General features: G+C 44.2%; 2 protein-coding genes across 17 annotated transcripts in view; both read right to left on the bottom strand.

The window, feature by feature from the left end:
* The window catches only part of USP49 (ubiquitin specific peptidase 49), an 83,049-nt gene extending 71,783 nt beyond the window's left edge, over window positions 1–11,266 (bottom strand). For 3 of the 14 annotated variants that reach the window (XM_057493992.1, XM_036927576.2, XM_036927580.2), the window contains exon 1: window positions 11,109–11,243. The gene's annotated coding sequence lies outside the window, so the exon portion shown is untranslated. Of the gene's footprint in view, window positions 1–79; window positions 1,117–1,265; window positions 1,354–1,459; window positions 1,510–11,108 lie in introns of those variants that run through there. The other 11 variants (XM_057493996.1, XM_057493994.1, XM_057493997.1 and 8 more) reach the window with 7 other exon arrangements.
* MED20 (mediator complex subunit 20) overlaps window positions 4,304–18,861 on the bottom strand; it is a 101,323-nt gene continuing 86,765 nt past the window's right edge. For 2 of the 3 annotated variants that reach the window (XM_057494010.1, XM_036927624.2), the window contains exons 2-4: window positions 17,218–17,372; window positions 13,461–13,714; window positions 4,304–11,619 (exon numbers count right to left, since the gene is read on the bottom strand). In XM_057494010.1, coding sequence (XP_057349993.1) covers window positions 11,404–11,619; window positions 13,461–13,714; window positions 17,218–17,362 — 615 coding nt within the window. In that variant the 5' untranslated portion in view covers window positions 17,363–17,372 and the 3' untranslated portion in view covers window positions 4,304–11,403. The remainder of the gene's footprint in view (window positions 11,620–13,460; window positions 13,715–17,217; window positions 17,373–18,861) is intronic. The other variant, XR_008994346.1, reaches the window with a different exon arrangement.

The raw sequence follows: 18,861 nt of genomic DNA, 5'->3' as shown, positions 1-18,861 counted from the left end.
CAACAAAGAATTCCTCTCCCGCACCCCCCCACTCTTACTTTTTAGTTTTTACCCCATCTCTAGGTCTCTTTTCACTCACCATGGTTCCTCCTCTGCTGCTCCAAAAGGCTCCCTACACTTGATCCTTCGCTACAGCGTCTGTGCCCTGACCCAAGCAGACCTTCTGGAGCATCTCCCCACAACATGCGCTTGTGATTCCCAGCCCAGTGCGGTCTACCCCAGTTCTGCATCCAGCAGACTCCCCCAGCTTCCCTTAACCCTGTTCTCTTCCCTTACTGCCCATCCCACCCTCCTAGGTTCCATCTCTGGGGCCCATCTCTGTCTTGCTCCTCTCACCCTCCACCTACAGTCCTGTCTCTTCCCCTCACTCTTTCACCTTGGATCTTGCTGAGCCTCATCAATTAATACGATTCACCACTTACCCTGTCCCAGACCGCCATCACTTCTTACACCTTACTCTCTTCTCCTGTCAGCCTTTCTGGTCCCCGAATTGTCTGACAAAAGCTCCATCTCCCACCTCTATCTCCTTTCACCCTTCCACCACACTTGTTCCTAACTCCACCTAGTACTAGTACAAGAGTCTCATTCACACTCCCTCACTTTCAAGAATTTACACCCACTGCCCACCCACTAACCCATACCTTTCTCAGAACGTCTCAGCTCCCAACCCTCAGCCGGTCCTAGTCCTTCAGCTCATCTCGCTCTACACTAGTTCACACCCTTGTCACGTCTGGCTCTTAATCACTCTCTCTTCTACTCCCAACTATTACCCCAGCTCTGTCCTCCCTTGCCTGCCATTTCCAACTCTTACCCCAGCATCCCTCACCGCACTACCATCCCCTGAGCAGCTTTCCCCTTCAGACCCCTGCTCTCACACCTACCCCCAGGATCCCTCTTGCCAGTCTTGGTCTTCCTAACATCATTCTCTGTCCGGCTTCCTTAATACCCTCCCTGGTTTTTTGCCTCCTTCTACCTCCCGGGCTGGCTTGTTCTCACTCCTCCTCTCCCTGCCTTCTAACCCTTTCTCCCCGTAATCCTCATCTCCTTCTTACACCCGTTCCCCACCTTTCTTCCCCTCTCCCTCAAGGCTCCAAATCCAGCCGTCGCGCACCCGCCAAAATACAGCGCCGGCGCGCCCCGACTGCCGGCTCTCGCCTCCCGCCGGCCCCCGCCCCGGGCGCCCCCGGCCCGCCGGCGCCGCGGTCCCGCCCCCTGCCGCCGCTCCTCCCGCCCGCGAGGCGCGCGCCGCCTTTGTCGCCCCTCACCCGGTGTGTGAGGATTTTGCTTCTTTAAAGGGGAGGGCCAGTGTGCCGGTGACTCCTGTCCCCGCCTCCGAGTCTCAGACTGGGCTCCCTGGCCGTCGCGTCCTCCCCGGCCCCCGGGCCCCCACCCCCTGGAGTTACCCCCTTTGCTGCCTCCCCACCTTCTCCGCCCCCGCCCCCGATCCCCCTCTATTTACCGCCATCATAAGCACGCGCGAGCTGTCACCAAGGCGCGAGACAGCCGGACAGGCTCCGCCCCCTGCCCACCTATTGGCCCGCCCGCCCGGGGCCCCGCCCCCGGGCCCCGCATTGCGCCAACGGCGCAGCGCTGGGCCCCGACCCCGGCACAGACAACCTCTCCCAGGGATCGTGCCGCGGGCGCAAAGTTTAGGGTTAGCCACAAACGCGCGGCCCACTTGAGCTTGGCGTAAGGGGCGGCGGCGTAGAGAGGCATTGTGAATCGCGGGTCGAAGTTTGGTTGAAGCACAGGAGGGTAAATAAGGAGGTTTCCAGACAAAGAGACTCTTAAAGGTACAGACTCTTATGGCTGTCCCTCCTCCTTAAAGGGCCAGAGACCCTACCGAGCCCATCTCAGCCCCCATCTCCCCAGCCCTTCAGCCCGCGAATCAGTAAAGGAATTTTACATTGGTTCCCCGCACTTTTTGGAACTCCTTTAACAGCTTTCCCCCCTGTCAATGGAGAAAGCCTTTCTCACTACCCCTTCTGTTTTCGTTTTCTTCTGTTTAAACAGAAGTTCTGTCGAAACAGTTATTTTTAACTGTGGCGTTCTGAAAAAAGCGGCCTCCGAACCGTGGGGTTTCCCGAGGCAGCGTTTGCAAAAGTTACTATTGGCTCCCAGACGGGTGAGTCCGTGTCTGACTTTTGTCACTGATGACCCAGGCGGGATTCGGCTGTTTTCTATAAATCCCCCCAAGGAAGATGTTCGCCGCCTTAAACTAAAGAAGTTCAGCAGATCGTGGGGATGGAGACCTAGGGAAACAGAAGAACGGCTATCCCTACAAGTCTTCTCTCAGAAAGGACTACCGTTCTCAGAAAAAGCTGCCTTCCCGAGCAGCCTCTTGGGTTGCATGGTCCTGACAGAACCTGCGGGGAGTGACGTTACTCCAAATAAGACCAACACTTAACATTTCCCAACAGATGGCTAAAGCAGGTCAAGGCTTACATTTAAATATAAGCATAGGAATAGAAACGTGCGCTATTAGCTGCTTTAGTTCACGGCTGCATACTTGTAAACATAAAATAGAGATGCACAAAAGCCAAAGAAGGTGGCAACAGCATGTGCTCGCACGTAACTATAATGCCTGGAGACAAGCGCAATTAAGTGTAAGAACACATCCAAAGGGAATTAACTTGGACATTTTAAAGAGGTTTGATGGAAAGAGAGGACTTGGTGATTAATTGATGGTGATTTGGTGAGAATTTAGTATGTGACTCAAGAATTCAGAGATCTAAAATTTAGCACTCCCTTTGTTTTCCATCACCTTTAACATAATTCTCTTTAAGGGATTCTTACCTTACATTGTAACTCCTAAATGATCTATTTTCTCCCCTTAACTCCCCAACCCCCCAAGAAAATTCTTTGAGAATAAAGATTGTATCTTATTTAATGTGAATTCTCTAACAAAGTACCTGACACATAACAGGTGCTGAAAGTGAAGGATTTTGGAGCCACTTAAGACTTCTTCAGGAAAGGATGCTCTCAGAGAGCAATCCAGGCGAAAAGATTCTCAGTGCTGTCACCATGTATTAGATGAGTAGTTCTCAAAGTGTGGCTTGTGAAGTCTTGGGGATCCATGAGACCCTTTCAGAGGGACCCCAGAGATCAAAACTATTTTTCATAAGACATTATTTGACTTTGTCACTCTGATGACGTTTGCACTGATAGGTAACAATGGGTAAAATTCTGCTACCGTAACACAAATCAAGACAGTGGCCCTGAATTGTACTATCAGTATAATTCCTTGATGAAGCACTAAAACTTATATAAGTAGACATCTTTTCAATAATACTATTCTATGTGATGTATGCATAGAGCTCCTTACCTAAGTACAATGTTTTCTTGAGGAAAAGCACTTCGTGCAATTCTCTGAATTTTGTGCTGAATTAGAAACCTTTTTGCATGGAATACCATTTTTACTTGAAAGAACAGCTAACAGATAAACTATAGTTATTCAGTCTTGGGTTTCTGATATATATTCTCAAAAATAAAGTCAGGCTGACAGCATTTGTTAGCAAGGATCAAGCTCACCCTCTCAAGCAAAACTTAGAATTTTTAAAAACTTGTATCCCCCACTGTGAGCTTAATAGCTTCCCAAAACTTTTCTGATGAAATTGGGTAATATTAGCAAATACGATTTTTGATATTATATAATAAAATGTGTCAACATGAAAAGACCTGTAGTATCTTCCAAATGACCAATGCATGATGCTACAAAATCGAGCTTGATAAGAGATCCCCTCAAAGTGCAAAATAGGCTGATGAATGTTAATATGTGAGTATCTGAGATTCCACATTGCAACAAACCTTTAGCAGAGCTGTAATGTAGTATCAAAGACTATCCACAATTATCTTAAGAAATTATTATACTCTTCTCCTTTTCCAACTACACATATCTGTGAGATTGAATTTTCTTTGTATTCTTCAACCACAACAAATTTCAACAGACTGAAAATCCACTGTCTTCTATTATGCCAGACATTCAAGAGATTTGCAAAAATATAAAACAATGCCACTTTTCTTGCTAAATGTTTGGGGTTTTTAAAAAATTATTTTCATTAGAATATTTATGTTAGTATGTGATGGGTTTATTGTTATCTTTAGATGAATAAGTACTTTCATTTTTTCATTATAAGATTTAATAAGATAAATATCAATAGACAGAACCTACATAAACAAAAGCTCTTTGGGGTATTCAGTAATTTTTAAGAGTATCAAGGAATCTTGAGACTGAAAAGTATGAGAATTGTGTATTAGATGGAAGAAGAAAACTATTTTAGGTAACTCAAACATGAAAAGGCTATGCAGAATAGCTAACAAAAAGATTTTATTGTAGCTTCAGAGCTAAGAGCTTCAGTGGTTCATCAATGAGGAGTGGTAAATAGAAACAGAAACACTGAACTTTCTTTAAAGACACAACTGATTACAAATGTGATCACAATATACATGGCATAAAAAAAAAAACCAGTTCAGACACGTAACTAGGGCTTGGGAACCAAGGGAAAACAAGGATAGATGTGTTCCACAAAGAAAATTAGTCATTTCTACCCCATTTGTTTTTTTTAAGCCCAGCCTCTTTTCTTTCATTGTAGAAGAACAAGTAAAATCTCATCACTATGAGTATTAAAAATCACAGTTCCGTGCCCCAGAGATGGTCCATACAACTGTGCTCACTGATGTAGTTTATGGAGAACATACCCGGACAACGAATACTTTCCTTGGACCCTCTCTCCACACTATTGCTTCTCTCTTACAACTACATTCTTCACACTGGGGGAGAATTTTAAATTGCCAGCAAGCAGTAAGGACCCCATAACTCCCCTTCTTAAAGATCTGAACTAAACACCATTCAGCAGCACCATTAAAAAGATGCAAGAGCAAAAAACAGCAGTGGACTCACAGCCTCCAAGAAGGGACTAGCGGTTACCAAAGGAGAGGGGTGTGGGAGGATGGATGGGGAGGGAGAGAGGGAGGGAGGGAGAAGGGGATTGAGGGGTATTATGATTAGTACACATGGTGTGGGAGGCATCATGGGGAAGACAGTGTAGCACAGAGAGGATAAGTAGTAACTCTGTGGCATCTTACTACACTGAGGGACAGTGACTGCAGTAGGGTATGGGGGGGCTCGATAATATGGGTGAATGTAGTAACCACATTGTATTTCATGTGAAATCTTCATAAGAGTATACCAATGAGTGCCTCATATCAAATTTACCGAGTATCATAATTCTTCCAAGTGGTAAAGATACCTCAAGACAAATGCTGGGCATAGAAGCCACAGGGCATAAATATGCAAAGAAGTAAAAAGCTAACTTTTTCAAACAATAAGGCTTCTCTCTCACTTACCAACTTCACATTTCCCTGTATGGCCCCGGAAGATGACTGCTTAGCCAGAGACGGGTAAGATTCCTCAAGGGAGGAACAACCTAAGACAGGCACAGTCGCAGGGGGGCCATCAGGTGAGAAATTGGGGATCAACAGAGGTGAGGCTTAGAACCTCACCCCCCTGTTCTGAGAGAAATCTTCTACATACGTGGATGTTTTATTGCCCTGGTCTAGCTTGGATTAACACATAGTCTACAGGCACACACCTGATCATCTACACGTGCTCTCTTACAACACTAAACTATGTTTTCTACCTTTATCTTGTATCTACCTACCACTTCAGCATTTTATTAAAAATAATGATAATAAAGAGAGAAATGTGGTATCCACATATAAATCAAGTATAAAAACCAAATGAGTATTCATATTTGAACTGACTGTTTATAGTTCATAATGCATGAGCAAAACCGAAAGTTTCTGTGATGACTGCCCTTGTACTGTTCACTATGTAACTTATTCATTATGTAAGAATTTGTTCTACATGTAAAAACTTGTTTGTTATGCCTCAGAAGATTGGAGACTGACAAAAATTAGGCTTGGGGTGGAATAATGATTGTGCATTGAGCATTGACTCCCCTATACAGAATTTTATTGTCGTTAACAACCATTTGATCAATAAATATGAGAGATGCCCTCACAAAAAAAAAAAAAAAAAAGGACAGACTTCCAATGGTAAAATAAATTAGTAACCGGGATGTAAGGTATAGCATAAGGAATATAGTCAAGATATTGTAACAGCCTGGTAGGGTGATAGCTGGAACCTAGAATTATATATATAAATGTTCTACCACTGTGTTGTACACTTGAAACTCATGTAATGTAATACTGTGTGTCAACTACCCTTCAATAAAAAATAATTATTAAAAAAAAAAAAAAAAAAAAAAGAGTATACCAATGATACCTTAAAAAAAATGATGTAAGAGCAGAGATGGCATCTCCTTGCCTACAAAGCACTCTTCACATTTAGTCTCCCTTGAGTCTGTCAATAGCCTAGGAAATATGGAAAATAGGCATGATTATTCCCACTTAACAGAGGAAACCCAGAGTTACTTAACAAGTTTGGAACAATGACTAGCACCCAGCCATCTCTCCTAAAGCAGTATTCTCTTCCTTTTAGTAGGCTACCTTGGAATACCTGTCGCTTCTACTCTCTAGCCTTGACTTTCCTACATGACAGAAGATTTCCAATAGTGAATTCTGCCCTTGGGACAATCTAGGATATCTAAATGTGCTCCCTAAATTCTCTTTTCTTAAGCCTCCAAAGAAAATTCAGTAAATTTAGATTAACCTTAAAAACAGGTCTGTGCCATCTGATGAGGCAAGTATGTGTTGGAAAGTAAGACAGAGAATGCTAGCTAATTAGGGATCTTTGCCCTAATAGATCCAAGAATTTTTTTTAACTTGCTGATTTCATCACAGAAGCAAGGAACTATTTCTCTGCCTCATCAATCACATTTATTCTAAAAAATGAAAATATGATTATGCCAAATCAGATCACAACAGAATAATTTTCAGATCCCACAGAGTGTGTCATAATGGGAGTAGAACTCCTAGGGCCGCAAAGAAAGCTATAAAAATTGCTTTATACATACTTACTCCTATTTGTTTCTAAAAGGCTGTATGTATGTGTATGTAAAGACAAGAAGGGGGAATCTGTAGAAAAGATATGAGCAGGAAAATAGTCCAACTTCCCAGAAACTGACTGAAAGGCCTGAAGGGACTGACTACAAAACTAAAGAGGAAAATCTTCCAGATGAGGGGTCCAAAACACAGGGGAAGGCCTTGCTCACAGTGTGCCTGCCTCATCTTTGTCACCTTGCTGTTTCCCTTCAGGATCTGGTCTCTCTTTAGAGAGATTCTCTTATGGATTATGGATCTTTGAAGTACCCTAATGAACCCTATAAATCCTATTCCCACAAAGCTTCACATATACACAAAACCATGTCCAGTTTCAAGGCATTGTAGGCTTCTTGAGGCTTCCCTCGGCGGTTGACAATCTGCAGTAACGTTGAGAATCCCTACTTTAGAGTCCTAGTCTGCTCAAACTCCAGCACCAATTAATGACAAATTCCCTCATTAATCACAATACACAATCTGGTAGGGAAAGAACAGGAATGTTTTTCTTTTGCTCTGATTTTTGCTTCAGTTCCTAGGCAAAAAGATGAAATACACAGAGAAGGGACATCCCTAAGAGGAAATCAAGTCAAGGCTGCAAGACCTCTGGGAGGGATGGTGTACAGATATGAGCACTGAATGATGGTTGATGGTCAAACTAAGTGACCTAAAGGGTCCCTTCTAATCCAAGTGACTGATTTGGCACTGTTCTACACCATGGCAGAAACTCATACTGTGGGAGAGCCCACTCTCAAGAAAGTCACTGCTCAAAGTCCAAAGACCCCCAGGAGAGGGCCAAACTTGTAATACAACTGGTTTCAGCCACTCCACTGGCACTTATGATTGGGGCTTGTGCCCAAGGAGCCCAAACTGCAGCAGACACAGAGATGGGGACTGTGGCAAGAGAAAGGCCATGTTAGCCTTACAGGTATGGGCTTGCAGGCGGCGGGGCCTCAGTGCTGCCTGACTTGAGATCTACTGTGACTGTCTGTCCTCAAAATGTTCAGCCCATAGCCCTTCCTATATTTTAAGAGTCTCAACTTTGACACCTGGAGAACTTGCTTAGGTGGGACTTTCTAACTGCTCCCCTTACCCTCCAGGATTTGAAGCGAAGTATTTCCCTCCTCATCCTGAAGCCTCAGGAATGAATACTGGACACACGAGGTTGGGGCAGCCTGGGGGTGGGAGGACTGGCCAGTCTCTAGGTATTCCTCCACAGGAGCAGTGGCACCAATAGATGGGGGCTGGGAGGATGGTGCAATGTGACTACTTGGTACTCATGATCTGAGGAAAGCCAGCAGGAGGCAGCCTAGGGACAGGCGTACCAAGAATCAGAACAGCACAGGAGAGACAAGAGGAAAGCACAGCCAGAGTAGAAACCACCAGTGGATACAGGAAATGGACTAGCCACAAAGTAGAACAGTGTGTCCCCAAATCCCAGTATGTGCCTTCCGCCTCTACAGATTTTGCCCTTTGCAGATATCACTGTACTACAACTTAAAAGTTCCCTTTAAGTGGACTCTTGTGAAAAAATTACTCTCACTCTAAGGGATAAAAAGTTATACCTTTCTCTAACATACATTGGAATAAGACGTAAGTACTAATATAACAGTGTTTTCCACATTCCACCTAAAATCACCTGGCACTAAACTGAAGCCCAGGTGCCACACTTTAACAGATGCTGGTAGCTAGGAGTCCTCTCAGTCTGATTTCTGGTCCTGACTCCAGCCTCATCTCTTGGCATGACCTCTCTGGAAGCTACCACCACCCCAACTTATAGGGATTGGCCCTATAGCTTCCCTGCCCAACTCTGACAGTCACAGCTGGCAGACTTCTATGTGGCCCTGGCAAAGGCACCCACTAAGGTGCCATGTTAGCAGCGTCCTAGAAAGTTTCCAGGTTCTAGTCTTTTGGGGGTAGCTATAGATGGGGAGAGGGTTAAAGTATCTGGAAGCAAAGAAAGGAAGGGTAGGAAGACAGTCTCATGTAAAAGGAAGAACATTAGATCTGAACCCAAAAATATGGCATCTCCATTTACTAGCTGAGTTTAATTTTTTTCATTTGTAAAATAAGGATAACAATGCCCTTTTTTCCTTAAATTTATACAAATGCTCAACTTTCACTCAACATAAACTTTCAAAAATTATACACTGACAGTCCAAGACTACTCTTGAAAGCCCATTCAGATTTGCACACAAAAACTGGTGTCACGTGGACCCTTCCCACTAGTTACCAGTTTGGGTTTGGCAACTTGGCTAGTGGAGCTCTATTTGTTAAACAAAGAAACGTACCACGTTACCTGCCTTTCTTGGTGATAAACTTTCTTTTAAATTGATACAGAGGATAAAGATGGATAAAAGTACCTAAAATGGCAGTTCTTAAAGCTTGATCTAGTGTTCACTGGACTTAAGGTTGGTCAAACATGTGCTCAAAATAAGGGAAAAGAACAAAAATGAAGAACTCTGGAAATGTATGAGCCAAAATTCTGTCTAAAAGGCAAAATATGGTTAGGGAGTTTATTTTTTAGTTTTTAAGAACAGAATCCCTCCTTATAATGCATAAATCTAGACTCATATTTACCACACTCAATTTCTCTATATGTTCAGGAACACATTATATTCTAAAGGCTGTCTTATCTCATAAAAGATTTGAGGCAGCCTATAGAAAAATACACACATGAATCTGGACAAGAGTAAATACAAATCAGAAGGCTAAAATATAAGATCTGCACATTTTATTGTGTGTAAATGATATCTAAAACATACCTCAATTTTAAAAAGCAAAAACAAAGAAACAAAAAACCAGGGGGAAGTGAGAACAAAAAAATGCAGATGACAGATCCTGCCCTTTAACGTTGAAGTGCACTTCCTGCCAGCCAAAGCAAACAGGGTAACACAACCACTACCTGATCCCTGTTGCAGAGGCCTTAGATCTGAGCACTCAGATCTCCTTAGGTGCCTGCAGTGAGGGACAGTGTCCTTGAGAATGGTATGTATCCACAGAGATGATCTCAATGTTAGCCTGACTCAACAGTCCTGCAGCCAGAGTGGGACAGGCCAGCAATGTAGGTCAAAGGAGCAACTTGGAGGCTCAAATGAGAAAGAGCTCGGGAAACTATGGAGCACAGCACCAGCATCCATCAACTGTTCTAAGGCTTAGCACTGGCACCAGAGAACTGGACAGGCCTGCTGCTGAGACAAGAAAAGGGCTGGGGAACTGACTTCCTAGTGTGACTAATCCAGCTAACCTGAAAACGGCTCTAGCATCAGCCCTGTCCCAACCCAATTCATAAACAAACAACTTAGTTACAGGGGGTGCTTTCCACAAAACAACAGCAAGAGCACCCTGGGGCACATCCATTGAGCTCCGTGTAGCACAGGCCACTAACTGGGCCCTGCACCCATTTTTCTTTCATCTTTTAGTCACAGAACCCCATGAGTTTTTAACTGGGCATGTTATCACCCAAGTAAGAGGCTCTGTGTCCTGGCAATCCTTCAGCAAAATGCAACAATAGTGATTTGAGTAGCTCCAGGTCATATCCTTTAAAAAAAGAAACTGCTGTGTTCTCTCTCTTTCCCCAGTAGAATGTGGACACACGGTGGATGAGTCTGCTTTGACCTTGTGGGCAAGAACAACACCCTAGGGATGGCTGAACAAGATAGAAGGAAACTGACTTCCTGATGACCTTGTAGAGTTAAATCTGCTCTGGACCTTCTGATTACCCTCTGGACTATTAGAAGTGAGAAAAATAAACTTCTACTAAGAGCCACTGTTCATTAGTTCTCTTGGTTACAGCAGCTTAGCCTGTGGCTTAATGGAATTCACAGCAGCATGGAAAGATGTCAGAGAGACTTTAAAGGACTCAGGTAACACCCAGAAAAGTCAACTCACAATTCACTTCAGCGAATAGATCAGACAATGATAGCCATCACAGAAGTTGTGCCTCCTAACCCTTCCCCAGTAGAGGCCCAACCACACCCTTTGAGTAGAGGAAGAGGCCTCTATTATAGCCTGGCTCAACCTGTCCACTGAGGACCTAGGCCAAATCCTCAATAGTTGATACAGACCCCTTTTCCCACCAAAACTAGTCAGGGACACCCCTGTCCTACCTTTTCCCCCAAAGCAGGAAAGCACCAAACTTCTCTACTCTTCATAATTACCATTCTTGAGGACAGGCCAAGTCCAGTAAGGCGTGCGGTGAAACAGCTGTTGGGGGGCTCTGTGTGAGGGTCAGGGGAGGGGAGTTCAAAACCCCAGAATAAAAACCACAGCTGGGAACTGGGGGGAGAGAGAAGCCTCCTTGTCTGCCCCAGGTTTCCTCAGTTCCAGAGGCCTGAGGGTCCAGCACCTGCTCCTCCTGTGGAGACCCCTGGTGACAGAGCTCAACCAGGCAGCTGCCAGCCACTAACGAATCCCAGCCACCGGCACCTGCTGCTGCTTGCGGATCTTGTTGAAGAGTTCCATGTATTGGACCATGGTATCTGCTGGGCTGTAGACCGCATCGTGTCTGTTCCCAAATACTGCAGGAGCTCCTGGTGTGTGGCTGCCTAGAAAACTCTGGAGGAATTCGAGCAGCAGGCTCCAGCAGTCGCCAGCTATCACACAGGGACCATACTCCACCTGGGGACCAAAGAACTGAGAATGAGAGTCAGTTAGGGCAAGGGCAGATCTTCTTCTCTTGCATCTTTTGGTCCCCGTTCCCACCTTCCTGGGTAGAGACACACAGCTTCTAGCACAGTGTTGCTCCACAGGAAAAACATTCAACCCAAAATCCAGGGATTCAACACACCCACCACCATTCCCTTTAGCGATCTATGGCACTCTCTTCTGGGAGTTATCAACCCACAGCCCTACCCACAAAACCAGAGGGCAGGTCTAGGCCCCTTTTAATTATCTCAGAACTGTTACCTTAGTTCCTACTATGCTGGGTGAAGATTCAAGGAAGACTCGGGAAATTTGAGAGAGAAAATGAAAAGAGAAAGTGAGAGTTAAGAGTGTGTGTGTGCTTCCAATTGTAAAATAAATAAGTAACCGGGATGTAATGTATAGCATAAGGAATATAGTCAAAATATTGTAACAACTTGGTATTGTGATAGCTGGTACCTAGAATTATCATGTATATAAATGTTGAATCACTGTGTTGTACACCTGAAACTAATGTAATACTGTGTGTCAACTACCCTTCAATAAAAAATAATTATCTACAAAAAAAAAAAAAAGAGTGTGTGTGTGTGTATGATATGAGCACACACTGGGGGACCAGCAGAGGACAATGGAGACATATAATGCTTCTAGGTCTCTTCGAGGCCAAACATTTACTCCCAAGGCAGATCCAGCCTAGGCTCTGACCTGAAGAGGTCATTTTCCAACCAATGTGGCAGGGGCCAGAGGACATGGATCTTAGACATTCTCATTCCTCTCTGATTTTCACTAGAGATAGCAGAGATAAATTATTGATAACTATAAGGAGAAACAAAGAAATAGCTGGGGTGTGTTTGTACCACAGAGTTAGAAATGTGGAGGATAAAAAAATGGTGGGTTCCCTGTGGGTCTCAGCAAATGTAAGGTGTATCACAAGTCAAAAAGGGTCAGGAAATCTTGACCCTAGAGGTCCCTGGAGTTTCAAAGCAGTTCATTACCATTATTGCCCTTTTACCTCCACCTGCGATGCTTTCTAGGCCTTACCTATCCCCATGTCTCTACTTTTTAAGTCTCTCCTTAAATGCTACACCTGCCCAAAGTCAGCAGGGCTCTCACTGGCCTGAATTCCCAGAGCAATCTGTGCCTTTTTTGTGGCATTTCTTAAAGACTAACTTCAAAAACAGTTTGTGTGTTTCAGCCTTGCTCTCCTAATAAATCATAAAATTTCAGAAGGCAGGCCCTGTAGCTTACCTAATTTTTATCACACACAGCAGATTGTGGACTTGCACTGGTCTCAAAGCCAGCTATTGTCACACTCCCTCTTTGTCACTGTCAATAAACACCTCCAGAGGAGATCAATGCCACACCCCTCTCCACCATGAAAGCAAGCAGACAGCATGACAACTTAAAGCATACTAAGGAGAGGTGTTTGACATAGGACTTAGGCCCCACCTCCCAAAAGGTTAACTGCACTGGAAGTTGCCTGGTCTGCGCCAGTCCTTCCTGTGATAGGGACTGGTCCCTGCACATCATAATTCACCTGCCTCCCTGGACTCTCCCCTCCTAGTTTCCAGCACGCTGGCCTTCCTAAGCTTTCTACCTGTTGTGAACCCAGCTTCCCTTTCCCATCCTGGGCTAGAAAGTCCATGAATGATTTAAAAAGGGGTACAAGATGCACGGAGAGGGAGCACAGATGCTGTAGAGACAGGGACCAGGTAGGCACAAATATTGTCTGTTTCCAGGGAGACATAGAAATCTTCAGAGCCCTCTACTGAGCAGCCTCTTCAGTACATCTTGCCCCTATTTCACCAGGCTCTTACCTCCACGGAGATGCCTCGGGCACTGGGCCCCATTGTGACTGTGCCCACCTTCACTAGGAAGTCACAGTACTGGTAGCGGGTGCCCCGGGTCTCAATCTTGCTGGCTTTGGCACTCTGGAAAAAGCCCTTGAGCTTCACCATGAGCACATCAAAGTTGGTGTCAGCAATAAGGCAAGGGCCATTCTCAAAGAGGGCGAAGCAGCTCAGGGGGTATTCTGAGTTGTGCATCACGTACATCAGCTTCCCAGTCTGACCTGCGGGATAGAGAGCCCACTCAGCACCATGGCCTTCCTCAGCAAAACCCAGAACAGAGGCAAACACACAGAACAAGGCCAGAAGGAGATCCACCTCACCAGTCTGGAGAGGGCTGGGCGAATCCCTTCACAGTGGCCTTTTCCAGAGAGGAACAGCATGTGGTGAGACTGCTTACAGGAGAAAGCAGGGAGCACATGGGGAACTTCAATAGTGATGATAATGGTTTAATTTTAATTATGTGGAGTGATGGGCTCACAAAGAGAAGCTTAATCATGATGACTAACAACCCACACAGACTTTACATTTAAACTTTTGAATAATCATATCCTACACACTGAAGAAAATAAAAGCAACAGCATTTGAGTATGCCAAACGAAGCAGATGCTCTCTTCTTCTGTCCATCCCTACCTTCCTTGGCCTCCTGCTGTTTGATAGAGAGGAAGTGGCCCTACAGGAGCAGCAAAGGGGAGTATCTGAGCATGAGGCTGGAAAGAGGGCCAGAGTCCCACTGTGACTAAGTCCCATATTACATGCCTCCTGGAAGCCTGGACTTCATCCTGAAGGCAGTGATGAACTGCCTTCATCACTGGAGAATTTTAGGACATCAGCTTCTTGGGAAGCAAGCAGCACACCAGAGCAGAAAGAACGCAGAATCTGGACTTAAAGAATCTAGCTTCAAGCCCCAGATCACCCTTCCAGTCCCTGAGAAGTGAGTTTTCTCACTGAGTACTATAGATTTTCTGTTAGAAGGAAGAACAGGTATGCATATTTGACACAGTGGAAAATGGAAGGCAAAAAATGGAAAGCAAGAGTCCTCTCTCATATGTTATAAGAGTTAATGGATAGAGTGCCACAATCCCAATTACTTATTAAGTACTTAAGCTAACCCCAGCACAGCACTGCATGGGGGTTTAAGAGGCATACAAGTAGAGGACTTAGCCCTTGGCCTCAAGAAGCTGGCATCTCTCTAGAGACAGGTGAAGACTTTCAAAAAGACAATAAAACAAAAGTCCTTACCTGGGATAGACCAGAAGTCTTTTGGAAGGAAGAAAGACTTTAAGAGATCAAAGTGGGCGAGTCAGCAGGAAAAATTTTCATGGAAAAAATAGGACCTGAACTAGGATATGAAGAGAGGGTAGATTCAGCCACGCAAAGAAGGAAAGAAGACATTGTGGGCAGGGAGAAGAGTATAACAATGGAAAAGAGTAAGGAGACAGGTTGGGAAGGCTAGGCAGAGCTGGGGATGTTGTGGCCTGTGGAAAAGCTGGGGCTCCTGTGGCCAGGATCCTCACTGAACTTAAACCACCTGATGTAACTGGCCTGTTGCTGGGCTGCCGCTTCCACACCTGTAGGCAATAAGCTATTACTGCGCTATATAGAGAGCTCGGCCCAGTGCTCTGGGTGGAGGCAGAGATGCTAGTGCTCGACCTACCGCCTGAGAACAAGCTGGGGACTAAACCCTTTCACCCCAAGAACATTTTCTGTCGATTCCTTTGGTCACACTGAATCCATAGCAAACTTGCCCGGGGCTGAAACCCATTGGCAAGACAGGCCTCCATTCTGCTGCCACTTTCTGAACACAACAGGCTCTGCCCAAACCTTTCCCAACATCCCTCCTGGCTGGTTGCTGCCAACTGACACCTTTCACCTCCTGCTAAATCCAGTTCAAAACATTTTAACTCTTAAAAAGAAAAAAGACATCGAAAGCTGATCTGTCATTCTGTTCTTGTGCAAACTCACTATAATTACATGGTTGATTCATACTATGTGAGTCTGCAGGTGCTCTTATTGTTTTGAACATATTTCAAAGTCAACTAAGATTATTTTTTAATGAAGACAGCATTTCCAGTTGTTTACAGACAATACTATTTTTTTAATCACAACAGAGTACTTTCACATCCACACAAACTTTGAAGCAAGCAGAACCAGTGTTACTGTCCCCCTTTTACAGCTGAAGAAAATGAAGCTAATGGGTTCCATACCCATAGCCTTACCATCACCGCCTGGGAACTTGTTCGAAATGCAAATTCTCCACAGACCCCCATACCTACTGAGACAGACTGGGAGGGGGGCCCAGTCATCCCTGTTAACAAGCCCTCCAGGTGGCGCTAACAGTAGCCAGTGTGAGAACTCATCCGAGGCTCAGAACAAACAAGCAGCAGAACCGGACTCCAATCCAGGCCTTCTGACCTCGAGTTTATTGCTCTTTCCATTCTACCTCCACCACCTGCCATGGATATGTTGTCTCCCCAGCTAGACTGTAGCAACTTGAAAAGTAAAGTTCTGGTCAGGAAAACAAAAGCCCACACCAGGCAGTTTCATAGAAATAGTATACCAAAATATATAAAGAGCTCCTACACCTCAACACCAAAAACACCAAATAACCTGATTTAAAAATGGGCAGAGGACCTGAACAGACGTTTCTCTGCAGGTGAAATACAGATGGCTAACAAGCACATGAAAAGATGCTCCACGTCGCTAATCATCAGGGAAATGCAAATCAAAACCAAAATGAGATAACACCTCACACCAGTTAGAATGGTCAACATCCAAAAGACAAGAAATAACAAGTGTTGGCAAAGATGTGGAGAAATGGGAACTCTCCTACACTGTTGGTGGGAATGTAAATTGGTGCAGCTGCTGTGGAAAGCAGTATGGAGGGTCCTCAAAAAACTAAAAATAGAAATACCATCCAACCCAGTAATTCCACTTCTAGGAATTTACCCAAAGAAAACAAAATCCCTGACTTGAAAAGATAAATGCACCCCTATATTTACTGCTGCATTATTTACAATAGCCAAGATATGGAAAGAACCTAAGTGTCCATCAATATGTGAATAGATAAAGAAGATGTGGAACATATACACAATAGAGTATTATTCAACCATAAAAAAGAAATCCTGCCATTTGTAACAACATGGATGGACCTAGAGGGTATTATGCTCAGTGAAATAAGCCAGGCAGAGAAAGACAAATACCATATGATTTCACTTATTTGTGGAATATAAAAACAAAGCAAAAACAGCTGTAGACTTACAGACACTGAGAAGTGACTACAGGAGAGGGACTGGGATGAGGGGGACAAAGGGGCACAAAAATTCTTAATCACAATATAAATCAGTCATGGGATGGTAGTACAGCATGGAGAATATAGTCAATGATTCTGTAACATCTTCCTATTTTGACAGTAACTGCACTAGTGGAGGTGGGTGAGGATTTTATAATATGGGTAACTGTTGAACCACTGTGTTGTATACTTGAAACTAATATAAGATTGTATATATTTTAAAAAAGTAGTATTCTATCTCATCTCAACATACCAATGTTCTGTTTTCCAAATGCTTTTATAACCATTATGTCTTGATTCTTCCATCTTCCCACTGAAGGCAAAACAAATGGTAACACTGCAATGATGACGTAACTCAGTTGAGTTCGTAGCTACCATTTATGAAATACTGATTACAAGACAACCTCAGCCAGCCTGCAGATCTATCTCACTGACCTTGGCTGCCAAGCGTAGAGGCAGCTGTGTGGTATGTCTCACAGTCCACACAAAATGTTCCTTGCTTCTCAGCCCCAAGCATGTCCAATTTCCGGGTGAGAAGCTCCACGGTCTGCTGAACACTCTTGCCCTCAGCCACAGGCATCTGGGACACACTGGAAAGGAAAGGATCAAATCATCAGTATCCAGAGACACATGCTCTGACTGCACCACTCACTCACCCACAGAATTCATCAGGGCCAAGAGTTACGTTAGTTAGACACCACCTACCCTGACCCGCTCATTTTAGAGAAGAGGAAATAGAGGCCCATAGTTACTGACCAGAGGGCAGGTCTCAGGGCTCTCACACCAGTGCAGAGAACTTCCTATCTATCAAACCAGTATTTCCGCAGCGTGGCATGTGGAGCAGTATTCAGGAAATTTTAGGTGGCAGGCAAACTGGGCATTCGGTAACATTGAGCTGTATAAGAGCGAAGGGATTTCTTTTCTGATTCTTTCAGTTCTGACTCTTTCAATCTGGGGTTAGCATGTTTCCACAAACTCTCTTAACACCCTGAACGTGCCCTGTCTGATACAGTAGCCATGAGTCACATGTGACTATTTACATTTAAACCAATAAATTAAAAACTTCTTAGCTGCACATCCCACATTTCAAGGGCTCGGTAGCCACATGAGGCTGAGGGCTAGTGTATTGGACAGCACTGATATAGAACATTCCCATCAGTGCAGAAAGTTCTGTCAGCCCCAGGATCAAAGAGAAAGCAAGCCTCAAGCTTCTAATCTTTGCGAGTGAGAGGCAACAGTATGTACAAGTATTTAACCAAAACAATAAAGCAAAAAATATTATTTCCAAGATTTCCTTCTATGGTGAGTGAAACTGGCTTCCTCTTTAGAATGTTGGGTAACAATCCCCAAGCAGCAACTCATGCCAGGCAGTGTCCAAAGGCCTTTAGATAAATTAACTCTTCAAATTCCCACAATAGCTTGATAAGATGTGCCAATATATCTCCCAGTTCCAAATGAGTAAACTGAAGTACAGAGGGGTTAATTATTCACACAAAGTCACACAGCTTCATGTGGTATGGGCAGGACTCAAAGCCAAGCAAACTGGCTCCATGTCCCCTGCTCTTATCTACTATACCAGACAGCTTCCCAAGGGAAGTAGTTGCCTGTTAGAAACACTTTCAACCAAAATAAATATATTTAAAACAAAATATTAGTAAATAACAGTACAGGTTGTATTTAGTTATATGAAAATCATAGTCTGAATTTTGGGAGATAAATGCATTACCTTATGATCAATCAATTATAAAAGTATATGAATGAACTAGAAAAACTGCAAAATGAAACTATAAAAGTAGAGACTGACAGTTGCTAAAAATTGTCACTATTTTCCAGAAAAAGCACTGATTAGCAATGATGATAATATGCCTTATTCTGAAATATAAGAGAATCCCTAAACTGGTGCTACTGGGGTCAGAAGTCCTAGGAGTCTGAAAATACTGGTAAGGGTATCAACAGAGAGAGAACACATTCCCTCTGTCTGCTTTTGCTATGGAAAGAACAGGGGCTTCCTCTGTGCTGCAAACTTTTCATTCCCATCCCTCACACATCTCCCCTACACTAGAGGACTTAGAGGAGGCT

This window comes from Manis pentadactyla, chromosome 16 (assembly GCF_030020395.1).
Source record: "Manis pentadactyla isolate mManPen7 chromosome 16, mManPen7.hap1, whole genome shotgun sequence".
Lineage (NCBI taxonomy): Eukaryota > Metazoa > Chordata > Mammalia > Pholidota > Manidae > Manis > Manis pentadactyla.
This window is presented reverse-complemented; position numbering and strand designations above follow the sequence as displayed.